Raw genomic sequence first — 15,059 nt, forward strand, 5'->3', positions numbered from 1 at the left:
GTTCTGCTTCTGAGTAGTCATTTTAGAGGCTAACTGTACTTTGCCTTGGAAGAGGTCTACTCTCTGCTGTATGAGGAGCGGGATTAAGTTGGCCTCCAGACCAAAGACTGAAGTAGGTGGGGCTGGCTGGGTCAGGGCTGACACAGGCCAAGTCACTGCCAATACCGGCGTTCTCGCAAGCCTCGCCATCCTACGTGTTAAGCATTCTTAACTGTCACACTCGAAAATAAGCACCCATCGGACGAGGCTCCCTTAAGATAATGTACCTGTATGTTCTTTGCCATCGAGTTACCTCTCGTAATCCCTCCCTCTCCAACACTCTTTGCCCCGCTTCCCATGCTCGGGGGGTGCGGGCAGTGGACACACAGTAACTGGTGGTGGGAATCTGATAAACAAGACCACTTCTGCTGTCTGCGGCAGAAGACAACAGAGCAGGATCTCGGCCAACCTCTGCCTTAAAGGAAATCTTTATTAATTATGTATGGTTCACAGATGTTCTTTTAAAACCCCAACTTTCTAGAGAAGCACAATCCTCATGAGTGGCTTCAGCTTTGCATCATGAGTCTTGTATTAAGAGAAAATCCAAGTGGTACAATTTGTTTACACTATGATACTTTCTAAATAAACTCTTAAAAAAAGAAAAAAAAGTCTGGTCTTTCCTTAAATGTTACAGCAAAACAGATATAAAATAGACAATAAATTATAGTTTCTATTTACAAAAAAGCTGTAAGTGCAAACAGTTTTAGATCATAAATGTATTATTTAATCAGTTTAGTATGAAATTGGCTTCCTAGTACATGATTGTGAAAAAGACACTTTAAAAACATTCTACGATTTCATCGGCGTCTTACTTTCTACAAGAGAAAATGGGATTCGGGTTCGTGAGGGCATGCCCATCCCATTCCTAGCGGCTGGGGGCTTCCTTCCTCATTTTGTTTCCTTTGTTGCTTCTAACCCCGCGACCCGGCATGCTGTCCAGTAAAAGGCAGACAGCCATTTTACTGAGATAGGTGAACTATTAAAGCCGACATTCCCGAAGTTAATGTGCTTTTCCAAGAGCCGTTCCAGAAGAGAAGAGGCACAGAATGGCTTTCACATGTGACACGGTTAAAGTGACGGCTGTCAAAAATGCTTCTGGCCCCCTGTAGCCTCACCGCAATGCCCAACTCGCCCCACTTATGGTGTTAGCAGAGAAAATAGCAAATGTTGGGGTGGGGGTAGGGGACTGAGGTGTGGAAATGACATCGTTTGTTGGACCGAAATAAGTATATTTTCACACCAACAGAACTCCAGCACAAACGCTAACGGCAGTGACAGAGACAAGGCACTTCCACGCAGCCCTGGGGACGACCCAGGCTGTTGATCCTACATGAAACCAACTTTTCTGGGAATGAAATCTGTGAACAGAGGCATTTCCCCCCAGTTTCCATTATCTGTAGGTCTCCCTTCGACAAACACTACAGAATGGGTGGATACTTTAGCCGAGAATACTCCTTTTAAGATTATTTTCCCTATTTACTGTTCGACACTAATGCCACAAATAGCTTGATCTAAAGCTAAAACTAATTTCAGTGGGCTCTTTTTCTTTTGTTGGGTGTGTGTGTGGGGGGGGGGGGGGAGAATACTTCAAAGTTATGTTTCTTTAGTTAACCAGACTTCATACTGCAGACATCCAAACTCCATTTCCTATAGACCAACAACTACTCACATTATTTACTGTGTGAGCGAATTATTAACGAGGCCCTTTACAATCTTCTGTGGGCGGTAAGGCACCAACCAGCACTGAACGGCTTCGAAGCCTCGCCTGCCCCCTTCGCTGTGCTTCTGAATGTTTGTTTTTAAGGCAGATGTCATCTGGGAACCCAAGGCAGCATCTGTGTCCCCAGCAACTGGTTTTGAGTTAGTGGCATCCACAAGCTCTGACGACCATATTCCTATATTTTTTCAAGATGACGTTGGAGTTGTCATCAAAGTAAAGAACCGAGATGGCATTCAGTTTGGTCGGCGCACAGCACGGTTTGGGGACATACTCAGGATTCATAAGGTGAACCTGTTCCAAAACAGAAGGGGAGAGGCACCGTTAGAAGCCATACCTGACCCTGGCTGACTCCTACCTATAAAGTGAAGCGGGGAGGGTGCCTGGGTGGCTCAGTGGGTTAAGCGTCCAACTTGGGCTCAGGTCATGATCTCACGGTTTGTGGGTGTAAGCCCTGCGTTGGACTCTGTGCTGACAGCTCAGAGCCTGGAGCCTGCTTCAGATTCTCTGTGTCCCTCTCTGTCCCAACCCCCACTTGTGCTCTCTCTAAAAAAAAAAAAAAAAAAAAAAAAAAAAAAAACATAAAAAAATTTAAAGTGAAAGGGGTCCCCAGGAGCTCACCAGCGTCTGCACGATCGCGTGGTTTGTGGCGTTCATGTGTGCGTTGAGTGGGAAGGAGCATTCTCCATCACAGTAATTGGCAGCATAGCCCTTGGGTGCGATGATCCAATCCTTAGTCGAAAGCAAAGGGACATGACATGTGATGAGCATACATTCCTTCTATCATCTGTGTTCTTCATAATCCTGTGAGAAGGCATTCCTCACGTAGCACAGCTACACAGACCAACACAGGGAGGCCAAGTTCACGTTCAAGTGGCAAAGCCAGGATGTGAACCCGGTCTGTCTGGCTCCAGAGCCCTCGCTCCTTCCACAGCCTGCAGGGCCTTAGCTGCTGCCCACCTGCCAGACCAGGAAGCACACAGGTGGTTGGCTCTCCGCACCTGCCCCCCCCCCCCCCCGAGGGGCCTCGAGTATGCCTTCCTCATGATGCCACCTGCGTGCAGTAAATGGTATCTCCTATCCCTTGTCACCGAGGATTTGCTCATAAACTAGTGGTGGCTCTCAGCTGTGGGGCTCAGCCTTTGTGCTCCTCTAGATAGTTCAGGTGAGTCAGTTTGTAGCCATTGGAGAACTGTCAGGGCAGTTTCTCCAATGCTTTCTCAAAACACAAAATTGGTGGGGCGCCTGGCTGGCTCAGTCAGGAGAGTGTGCGACTCTTGATCTTGGAGTTGTAAATTCGAGTCCCACATTAGGTGTAGAGCTTGAAAATAATATCTTACACACACACACACACACATACACACAATTTGTTTAAATGCCCAAATAAGCACATGCCTTGTGGACTTTGCAAAGAATGGGAGAAGAACACTGGGGATGGTAGTATGGATCCTGAGAGACACAGAACTTGGCAACCAGGCTCCCTGGGAAGGGGGGGCTCTTGGTGCACAAGCAGGTCTGGCCCTTCCTCTGCCTTATTCCAGAAGCCCAGGCATTTGGAAAGGCTCCCAGTACCTTCACACAAGGAATCGCCTCAGCCCTAAAGCTCAAAGTCTTTGATGGTAGCTGCTCCATTAAGATAGGAAAGGGCTGCTGTGAAGGGACCTCTGTCCGCCTTGCTGTCCAGAAAACTCACCTGCCATCCCAGGTCTTGGAAGCTCACGTAAAGCTCATGTTTCCTGCAGGCTGTTTTCAACTCACTGCTGTTATAATCTGTCAGAGGAGATCAGAAGATGCACCCGTTAACCCACTCATTCTTTCATTTGAAAACATACACCGAGAGGGGTTGCTGCAGCCCAGGCCCAGTACGGGGCTCATGACAGACGCGAACCTAGCCCCTGCTAGACACAAAGGTGGTCACCAAACAGCTCTGTCACATGCCCAGTCGCTTGGCTGTCTCGTTCATGCCATCTTGTTCACGTCAGGGCGGGTGCCGGGCACACTGGCACACAATGTGTAATTATTGACTTGAATGGATGCTTTCAAGCGACAGATGATCGTTGTGAGCCCGTTATGTGCAAGGCCTACGGACAGAGTTTACAGATGCCCCCAGACCCCCCTTGGGCTCCTGACCTGGAAGGCACTGTATTCACAGTAAAAGCCACACCCAGGCAGGGTTTGCTATCATTCAAACAGACACAGTCCTAAAACTGTCCGGGGGCTGTGAGGACAGCTGGGTCAGGAAAGCATCCGGAAGGAAGGGTAATGGAGCAGGGCCTAACCAAGAGAGTGTCATCAGAGAGAGAGAGAGAGAGAGAGAGAGAGAGACGCTGCAGCAGGAATCACTCTGGCACCGGTCCCTTGCCTCACTTCCAGCGCTGAGCCCTTTGCACCAAAGCACTGACTCCTAAGACAGGAAGCCCCGTGAGAATCTGCTGAAGTATCCTACCTGCCCTGTGCAATGAGGGAGCCACGAGCCTGGCCTAACCTAGAAGAAGGGGAGGGCCTGGATTTGTTTCGGTTGACTGGAACAGCTCTAATGTGACATGCCCTCCGCTAGACCGCGGGAAACAGGAAGAGAGGTTACACAAGTCTTGCGTCCTCCAGGAACTTAGAGAATCTAAGGGGCGGTATGAGACATGTACACAAGTAACTCCAATACAGAACAGCATAGACGCTCCAGGCAAGTGCGGATGGCAAATCCCACTGGGAGTTCGGAGAAGGGTCAGTTATCAGGAGGAATAAAATGGGACATGAACGGCCTGGAACACCAACCAGAAAGATTGGGACTTTCTACCAGAGGCATTAGGTAAGCCTGTGAAGGGTTTTGAGCCAGGGAGCGCTATGTTCAGAGCTATGATTCTACAGGATCAATCTGGTAGCAGTGTTCCAGGGAGATGAAAGGCAGGACTCCAGAGAAAGGTTCCTAATCTAAAATGGATTTTGATGGATACAAAAGCCTGAGGTCACTCACATGCCTGTTTTAATCACATGAGCCAGTAAATTGCCTAATTGTTTAAAGCCTATTTGAACTGGGTTCCCTATTAACTTGTGCTCCTGGACAGCTTGGCCCGAAGTAAGACAGGACACACGAGTTTGTAAGGGGAAGAGACAAATGGTACTGACTCCACTCAGTCACCTACACTGGGAGGAGAGAGAGGCTACCTTTTTGAGGTGATCTGCTAAATTCTAAATTTTTTCATGCTCCCTACCTGCCTTTTTCACCTTGCAGAACAACTCTTGCTGTAATTTCAAGTACCTGGGAGAACTGAACACAAGGCCATGCTGAAGGGAAGTCTTCACAGAGAAGAGCACTGAGGACTCTTGCTTAAACACACACACACACAAACCACCATTACCAGGCAAGACCAAACCTCTTGCTGAAAACAATCCCTCAAGAAAAAAATCAAGCACACAAAGGAATAAATTATCCCTAAATTTAGAATATAAGAGAATACACAGAGACCACAATAAGAGTAGTCTGAGTGATATTACAAAAAAGAATACCTAAAATAATGGAAGAAATAAAGTAAGAAATAGAAATGCTACAGCAAAAACATTATGGAGAAAGAACATGAAAAAATGATAGGTGGATGTGAAAGAGAACAAAATAGAACTTTATAAAACCAGAACCATTGAAGATAAAAATGAAATGGATGGTTTAAACATCAGATTAGACACAACTGAAGACAGGATTAAAGAACTGAGCAACAAATTTGAAGAAATTTCCCAAAATATAGCCCAGAGTGAAATGGCTCAAAAATAGGACTCTCTTCCTATAAAGAGATAATGGAAGACAGAATGTAAATTCCCGTGTATTTCTAGTAGGAATTTCTGAAGAGAATAATGGGGGAATAATATTTGAATATATAAAGTGTCGGGGTGGGGGGAGGATTTTCTAGAAGTGAAGAAAACCAAACATCTTTATATTGGAAAGGCACAATGAATCCTAAGCATAGTAAATAAATTCCTGTCTGGCCACATGTGGTGAAACTGTAGTATATTAGATGCAGAGGAATGCTTAAAAGCAACCCAAAGATAAAAAGAAAATAATCCACAAAGGAACATAAGGTAGATGGACAGAAAACTTTTTTTTAAATGTTTTTTTGACAGAGAGAGAGAGTGCACGAGAGAGCAGGCATAAGAAGGGGAGGGGCAGAGAGAGAGGGAGAGAGAGAAAGAATCCCACGCAGGCTCCACACTCAGCGTAGAGCCTGATGTGGGCCTCGCTCTTACAACCATGAGATCATGACCTGAGCTGAAATCAAGAGTTGGATGCTTAACCAACTGAGCCACCCAGGTGCCCCATGGACAGCAAACTTCCTAGCAACAAAAATATACAACATAAAAGGTTTAATACCATAAGAATGATGCTGTCAACCCCGAATTCCATACCCAGCTATGGTGGATACTTCTCGTTTGGGCCACCCAGCTCCCAGGTTCACCTCTCATTTGGAATGAGATGGGAATTCATAGACAGGTGAGAATCAAGGCCCGATCCCCCCCAAGATAGCTCCTGTCTTTCTTCCCTGGCAACTGAGTACAGGCTCATGACTTCATTAATGCCAGGCAGATCCCCAACCCGTGAGAAAGGGACTCCAAGGGAAAGCCAAGAATGGGCAGCTTGGCAGCCATGTGTTCAGGGTAATGGCATTCCAAACCACACTCTCCTTGTGACTAGGTCTCAGCTTCATCACTTGATTCCCTGTGTTTGGTTGTAGGTTGGAGGAGTTCCTGATACTCTTACGTTAGTTTGCTCTTTGATTAGAATCTGTTTCTCTTCCACGTAGCCAAGAAGGGCCTTGACTAGCTAAATTATTATTCCACGGTTAAGGGATAGGGAGTGCAGGGTGCAAGGGAAGTGACGGTCACTATCTCATATGGGTTACTGAGACTGTCTTTCCGTTCACATGTCTTCTAAGCAGAGACCTGCAGGCATATTGGGAGTAAGGCAGGAAGCTATTTGGGGGAAGAATAACCTGCACGGTGAGAATGACAAATGCAAAGTCCCTGAGGAAGCAGCCTGGCCAGCCTATCGTACAACAGCCTGTGAGGGCTGCTGTCTGTTTAGTAAAAACCCATATCCTCCATCTACCCCCTGGGCACACAGCTATTGGACATTTCCCACTACGGTTAGGTGTGGCCATGTGCCTAAGCTCTGCCCACGCACTTGGGGAGAAGGGGGGGTGTGTGGCTCCCAGGCCTGGGCCTCCCGGGTGCACATTCCTTCCTTTCCTGCCAGTTTTGAGCAGGGGTCAACCTTTTGAAGACTCCAAGGCTCTGGTTCTTTGTGCTCCTGAAGGTTTCTTGGGTTAGATGCTAAGTTATATGATCTTCCTACTTATAGTCTCAGTCTGGAGTTTTCCCCACCCAACATCAGTTGGCCTGTGTCCCCGCAAAGTAAACTTCCCCCCAAATGCCTTCTCTGTGCTGGGGACCATGATCTCTCCAAAGTCAAGCTTGGAACTGTTCGCCATGTGAAAGGCAGAGATTTCTGGATACTTTTCCTTCCCAGGTTGATGAACATGGACAGTATAATATAATAAAGAATATACATCCTGGCAGAGCTATAAAAACCATGAAATCTCCTAATAGTTCCAACTCGTGGGTCCCTAGATAGGCTTGGGATGAGGGCCGGCTGCCAGAAAGACCAACCATGATGTCATAGAGCAGGACTCTGCTTCTCTACCTTCACCAGTAGGTCTGTCTGTGAGCCTCCTGCAAATTTGACTCTCTCAGAGCTCAACAAAGAGAACTTTCTCTGTAAGAACAGCTATTTCTTTTAGAGCCAGACACTGGCATTTTTGTTGTTAAGTAAAGATTGGGGCTGGAGAGAGGAAAGGGAGGAATTCAACTCTCCTGTTTTTCCTCCTACAGACACTTTCAAGCCACACTTAAGTTTCCTTATAACTCCATGTTAAGTGCTGGCTGAGAGTATATAAATATTTGTGAAGGTCAATGCTCCTCAAAATACTTGTGTCTGCCACTCAGGGGTCGGTGCCCTGGGTTCTACAGTGGAATTACACTGCCATGCACCATTTTGTTTGTTTGTTTGTTTGTTTGTTTGTTTGTTTTTTAAGGACTGAGAGATTGCAGAAAAACATTCTCCTGCCCTGGCCCCTTGATATTTGTTTAGATGAATGGTCTGGACAGGCCCAGTGAAAGTTCATGCAGTAAATTCTCAGTGGGAGAAAGGAAGGCAACACGACTTTGTCCAGATGGGCTCGCCAGTCAAGGGGAAGGCAGAAACAAGAAGCCATATTGCTGGACAGAGGTAACAGACAGACAAACAAACCAGAGCAACAGACCCGAGGCTGACACAAACCTCCCCAAGGGCAACAGTCCTCTGTCTGATGCATCGTGAGACTCATCAGGGAATTCAAGCCCTCTCTCAGACCCTCAAGCCAGGATCACTGGAAATGGGTCCCCTGCCACCAGGGCTATCTGGGCATTCTGGCATGCAGATGTGGCAAAGGCTGGTCTGGGAGCTGAGACACATCTTCAAGGAATCTAGGTTTCTCAAAGTTGAACACAGAATGTGAAATCTGTCTTCCATTCATCCCAGGGGATTCTTTGGCCTAGAGCAGAGGGCAGGGCAAGTGCCCAGCAGCCCAGCTAGGATTCTGGCCCAGCCAGACCAGGCCCAAGGGGGTTGTCCTGAGTACCGTGGATAAGCAGGGCCCAGCCATAGATGGGTTGGGGCAAATAACCGTCACCAGGTGACAAAATCTAACAATCATAAAAGCCCCCAGGATTAATTTCTTTCATAACCAGAAATACGTAGCTCCCTGGTCTACTTTTAAATAGGAGAGAAACATTTTCCCTCACCACACATTTCCTTCCTTCCAAGAGAGAGAGTGCAAGTAGGGGAGGGGCAGAGAGAGAGGGAGGCAGAGAGTCCAAGGAGGCTCTACACCGTCAGCACAGAGCCTGACATGGGACTTGAACTCACAAACCGTGAGATCGTGCCTGAGCTGAAATCAAGAGTTCAGATGCTTAACCAACTGAGCCACCCAGGCGCCCCAGCCCTCACCATAGATTTTCAAGCTTTAAAAGCTTCAGATGCCCCACACTGGGAGAAGGGGGGAACCTTTAAAGACCTAAGACAGCCCTGCCCGTTTGCCCCCCGCAAATGAAGATCCTTGGGCAAAATCTTCCAGGCTCTGTTGTGGGAAAGGCACCATCCTGGTCGGAAACGAGGACGAGCAGAGCGGGGCTGGGACAAAGGCCAGGCTCCCACACACAATGCATTCTCCCTAAGCCTCCGTTCTTCCCATACTTTGCTGAGCGACACCTGCATCTCTTCCAGGCCTTCTGGGCCATTAAACCAGTGGCACAGAAAGTGTCATGCCCATGCCCAGGGCCACCCGTTTTGCACTGTGGCTGCTTTGGAGTAGTCAATCTTCCAAGCCTCAGGTGTGTGTGTTATTCGTCGATCTGGGTAGTGCAGGAGCCAGGTGCACCGCAGAGGCTTCGGGGGGAGGGGCGGAGGGCAGCACAGAATGAGCTCTATGGAGGTATGTTCCCTGGAGTCCAGGCTGATGGGCAGGAGGGTAGGGTGACACGCGTCTCGTCCCGGCGCTTCAGACACCATCTCACTCCCACATCCGAGAGTCCTGCTGGGAGCGGGTGGGGGTGGCTGTTCCCGTCTGGATGGGCCACTGGAGGCCAACGTGGTGGGTCCCACCACACACAGCTCTTCGCTGACCCACTCACTTGTCCTCGGCCCCCGCTTCACCTTCCAGTGCCTCTCTCACCTGGACAGCTACGGCCAGACTGCCACGGCCTCCTCGGTTCTGGCTGGCTGCTCTGTCTTCTCGGCTTCTGGCCCGCGGCCCTGACACTCAGTTTCATCGGCGACAGCCTCTACTCCCCGACCTTACGTTCCATTCTTCCCTGTGATGCCTGAGGGGCGGCTCACCTACAGACAAGAACTAGTGGGACTAACGGGGGCCTGGGTGAGCCCCTGTGACAGTGGGGGCCACCACTGCCTCACAGGACACTGCAGGGAGACAGTTCTCTTGCTCAGCACAGTGAGGACAGAGTGCTTCTGACCCACTGTAAGCAGCCAGCTGGCCTGGCACCTCCTCAAGGCATCCGTGTCCCTAGGCAGTGGCCATGTGTACCACACGTTTGTTCTGTCCCGAACACAAGGGTCACATCCCATACACCCTAAGGAGGACATCCAGCATTCCTTGCTGCCCCCCGCCACCCGTCTCCAAAAAGCCATGCAGACAGTAAAGCACAAAGGAGCCGTAGGAGGGGAGAGCTTGGGCCCCCACCACTGGCTTATTTCTGAAGCTGATTGGCTACATGGAGTGAAATGCAGGCTTCCCAGGCACCAAAGGTCAGGGGATTCTCAGGGGAATGAGTCCTGGATGAGAAGGGAAGGGCCCAGCAATGATCCTGACTTCCACGGCAGGCAGCGAGTGGGAAGGGTGGGGACCATCATGCCAAAGTGGGAGCCATGCAGCCAGCCGGGTCCCAGGTGTCCAGGCAGCCTGCCCACCATCCTTTCCAGTGCCAGGAGAAGAGGACAGAAGAGAAACAAAAGGGAAGACATGGAGAGAGGAGACAGGCAGACCAGGGACAAGGTCAAGGCAACCACATGTAACCAGGTGAGTGGGAAGGAGGGAAGCAGGCAGGTGGCCGCCTCCCCGGCCAGGGCTTCTGCACAGGCCTGCTCAGCAGTGCTGGGCTCGCCCACAGCTGTTGTCCCTGCTCAGCAGGCTACACACCTGGCAGGGGCTGGGGACCAGGTGGCACGCCCCACACTGTGTTCCCCGTTCTTCTGAGCCCAAAGAGTCTTCCCAGAGGAAACTCGTGTTTTAAGTTATTTTTAATGTTTTATTTTTGAGAGAGACAGAAAGAGAGAGCAAGCGAGCATGAGTTGGGTGGGGCAGAGAGAGAGAGGGAGACACAGAATCGGAAGCAGGCTCCAGGTTCTGAGCTGTCAGCGAAGAGCCCAACATGGGGCTCAAACCCACAAACTGCAAGGTCATGACCTGAGCTGAAGTCAGATGCTTAACTGACTGAGCCACCCAGGTGTCTCAAAACTGGTTTTTTAGAGAAACAATTGACTACTCTTATCTCCCTCCTCTCCTAGAATGACAAGGGCAAGTATAACATTAGCAGCTGTTGAAATGGCACGTTGGTCTTCATTGATCTGGCTGCACCTTCCAGATCGCCCAGCCTTATCAGCCTGTCTTAATCCAAGAGTCTCTGGCTCTCCCTCCCTGCCCCACCCCTCCAATGGAATCAACCTGACCATTAAGAATGTGCTGGAGGAAGCCCAGCGCCTTGTGGAACCACACTGAGATCTTGATCTCAGGTCTCAGTAACATCACAGAATGTTGGGGGGCAGGGAGCTTGATCTTCAGAATCTAGACTTGGTTTACAACCTGGATGGTTAGATTGAGAGTCAACCGGGAGGTCCCATTCTTCTGGGGTGCTGGAATCTCAGCCTCTCCTGCTTCATTTAATTGGGGTGGACTTTGGCCTACTTTCAGCCTTTATCTCGATTATCAAAGAATGTGGAGATTAACTATCTTGAAAACAGACACAGGCTTCTCTTCAACACTGAGCGTGAACACTAAGACTCCCTGTGTTTTCAGCACCTCTGCTCTCTATGTTCCCTCCTAGACGGAGTCTCCTGGCCCCCAGGACCTGCCCGTGGGCTTAGCAGGTCTTGGTGGATCATTCAGGTTTTTGCAGCTCCTGTTTATGCTTCTTTATTATTTTCCTTCACCACTGCTGGCCGTTATTACATTCCCACAGGGTAAACCTAAGGATGGGGTAAAGGGGAGCCTATCACTCCTTGATAACTTTTACCCAAAGGGACTTCATGGTAAAGCAGAGTCAAGTATTATAAATATGGAGTTTGAAATGACTCTGTTGAATCACTAACACCATGCCTGTCGGCCACAGCTGTGAAGAATTAAGACTTGATTTCATTTTAGAAAGTCCTGAACAGGCCTGTACTTCTTGACCAAGACATCTGGAAGCCAAGCCGCAGGCCCTAAAATTTTAAGTTGAGATCAAAATGACAAATTACAATTCCCGATTCCTTTGAAGAACCATAAACAGCTAACTCAAAGCCCTGACCCACGTCCATTCTTCTCAAGCTTTGGATGGCCACAGAGGGTCAGCCCACTCAGCTGTGGCATGCCAACCCCCAGAAGCACATGAGGAGCTAGTGGGGACACCTGCCAGGAACTAAAAGGCCAAATAAACATTGATCTGTAAGAAGGAGGCCCTCGGCCTGCAGACCGGAGTTCCCAGAGATCTACAGCAAGATTTCACAGTCATAATAAAGTACCCAAACCACTGTTTTGCAAGCGACGCAGTCCTGTTACCTTGCTTTTATGCTGGATGTGCACTGAATGGTCCCAATCAGGAAGTTCATGAGATACAAGATATGAACTATCAGTGAGGTCAATGGCATATCTATAATGTACCAGAGCCACATTTCCCCCCAAGGATCCTTAAAGGCACATGTCTGGGTGGGTTGGAAAGAGACAGAAGAAGAAAGGACTCTGAAATGCTAACTGGTAGCATCTGAAGCAATGAAGGACTCATTCCGAAAGACAGACAGGGTCTTGAGGAGTCGTTGATTCACAGATGGTTGGCAGAGGTGCGTGGCAGCAACAAAAACATGAGGATTAAAGAGGCCTAAAGGTCATCTAATTTTACATAAATCGTTAAAAGTGGCAGAAGAGTTCCCACACTATCATCTGCCACAGCAAAGCACAATTCTAAGTCGCAGCATTGGCAGCTAGTGGGTTGGTGGGGCAGAAAACCTCAGACTCACCAACAACTGCTCCCTCCTCAGTGATGTCTTGGAAACATCCTGGGAAAATTAGCTAGGTTGGTATCTAGAATCACCACATGGATCCATCCCTCAAGGCCATTTGTTCATGGCACCAGTAGTGAATTGGCCAGGTGTTGTCACAGTCCTCCAGTAGGTGAAATAATGAACCCCAAGAAAAAGCTACTATAAGAGAGGGTGAGGGGCAGCAGGTAGAAAGACCAGCACACGAGAGAAGGAACTGGAGGATAGGGTGTCACAGAGCAGTAGGCCGGGAGAAATGGAGGCTGAAAACTGCCAGATTCACTGGAATTGCCAGTAGGCGGCACAGCGTGGCTCGGACCAGCACTAGTAAAACATGTGTAAAAGTGATAAACAATGCTGTCCAGATGATGTCCAAGCCCACTGGAGAGGTGTGACACAGCCAACATCCATCATTCATTTGGAGCAGACAGCTGCAAAGAAGCAAGGGCAAGTGAAAACCATTCAGGAGCCTTCGATCCAAACCCACGCTTCAGTGCGTGTGTTTGCAAAGTCTGGCTTGAAGGCCAAGTACAGATGTCAGAGCAGATTCCGGTGGGTGGTGGGGAGGAGGTGGATGGGGCTCTTGGCCTTTCTCTTGTTGTGGACTCGTCCTACCGGCCCAGGCATCTGCAGCTCTGTTCCAAAAATAGCCACAGATTTCCCTGCCATGTTTCACCCTGATGACAGGCAATTTGATGGATTATGTTAACTTCTTTGCCCAGATGTAGGATGGTCTCTGATGGGCTTCCGGTGGTGGTTGTTTCTGTGGAGAAATATTAATTCCTTGGGAGCACTCTATTGAAGAAGGGGGGCAGCAGAGGCAAAGTAATCTCTCCCTTCTAACTTCCAGAAGATTTACAAAGGGAAAGTCCTGTCTGGAGTCATACCAGAGACCACAACTTTTTGTCTCAGTGGCAGCTACCTGGTTCAGGAAGGTCCAGCAAGACATGAAGGCTTAGTCCCATGGTGGCCTAGAAAAAAGGACAGTCCAACCGGATGGCCCATTTCTCTGGGTAGCAGACCATCTTTGTGGAATTCCCTTCTCCAGGAGTGACCTCTTCTGTTATGTATCTGCTCCCATTAATAGCAGGGATAAATGAAGAAAATGTTAAATATATAAAGTAGCACTTGAATGGGCCTAACCTGAGCAATTTCTCGAACCAGCTTGAGAGGGCCTTTGAAGACAGTAAGAGGGAAGGAGAGTCCTTCTTAGTCACACTCTCTTGGGGGTTGTCCTTGGAACAGGTGAGGCCAGAGGCACTTGCTGTGAACTCTCTCATCCTACTACCGCTGAAAAGAGTGAAGCGCGTTTGCAAGTGCTGGGTTGGGAGGTGGGGGAGGGAAGACCAAGACAAAGCAGATATACTTGCCTGTTATTCCACATTCGATCAACTTTAATACTCGTATTTAATTGCAACTTATCAAATTGAAAAAAAAATGTTGAAAGGGACATGGAAAAGAATAATTGGGTGACATTATGGAAACCCAAATCAGAGACATGTCTTCCCAATGAAAAACGCTTGCATGTGTACTTGGGGGAGGGGGTGTTGAATAAATCAAGTGAAATTTCAATTTTAAAAAGCAATCAGCATTCCCAGAGCTGCCTTCGTGTCTGGGGTCCCAGTACCAAAGTGACCACAGTTCGTTCATTAATTGAAGCCTAAAACACTGAGATGATTAACTCTCTTTAGCAGGCTTCCTCTGAAGCGAATAAAGGAAATCAATCATTTCTTTGTGTTTTTTAAAAACCCAACCCTCACTGTTTTTAGTGGTAAACACAGGAACACCCATGCTGGGCAATGCTTCCAAGAAACACCAGGAGGACAAGCAGGAAAATGTCACGTCACCCTGGGTGGTAGGTCCTCAAAGCCCCACAGCTAAGTTGCTGGGGAGAGAAATGCCTTATTAAGTCAGACTCTAAAATGAAGACCATTCCTCCCAAAGAAAAGATGAGTACTTTGGGAAGTTGCATGAACTCTTTGTGGCCACTGATGAGGACACTTTTAAACAGTCACCTGGAGGAAGTAATGCATCTTCCAGATCTTTTTTACATCCTTCCCAACGATCCTAACATACGCTCTCAGAACATACTTCCCACAATTGGAGGTAACTAATCTTTGAGTATTATGGACCAAATCAAACACTTCTCATTTAATCCCAGCAAATCTACCAAGTGTTAAGCATCCCCACTTAATGGATGAGTAAACTGAAGCTGGAATGGATTAGGTTTGCCCAAAGTCAGTCACAGGGTAGTAATAAGGGAAGCAACATCTCCGGCTTCAAATCCTACCACAAAAGTTCAACTGCATGCTTGAATCCTGGGCTGGTTCAACAGCCTGAGGAAACCCAGAACTTACAAGCCTTGGCTTTAGAGTAAGATGGATCTCTGCTGGAATTCAACACTTACTAGCTATGTGAACTTCAAAACATTGAAGAGTGGACTTCCATACCACTTCCCAAAAAAAGGCACAGCAC

General features: G+C 48.3%; 1 protein-coding gene across 1 annotated transcript in view; it reads right to left on the reverse strand.

The window, feature by feature from the left end:
- Positions 1-451: 451 nt before the first annotated feature.
- Positions 452-15,059, reverse strand: part of BMP6 (bone morphogenetic protein 6) — a 159,705-nt gene continuing 145,097 nt past the window's right edge. Inside the window, exons 5-7 of the mRNA XM_060614844.3 lie at positions 3,450-3,526; positions 2,378-2,488; positions 452-2,050 (exon numbers count right to left, since the gene is read on the reverse strand). Coding sequence (XP_060470827.1) covers positions 1,901-2,050; positions 2,378-2,488; positions 3,450-3,526 — 338 coding nt within the window. The 3' untranslated portion in view covers positions 452-1,900. The remainder of the gene's footprint in view (positions 2,051-2,377; positions 2,489-3,449; positions 3,527-15,059) is intronic.

Source organism: Panthera onca, chromosome B2, assembly GCF_046562875.1.
Source record: "Panthera onca isolate mPanOnc1 chromosome B2, mPanOnc1 haplotype 2, whole genome shotgun sequence".
Classification (NCBI taxonomy): Eukaryota; Metazoa; Chordata; class Mammalia; order Carnivora; family Felidae; genus Panthera; species Panthera onca.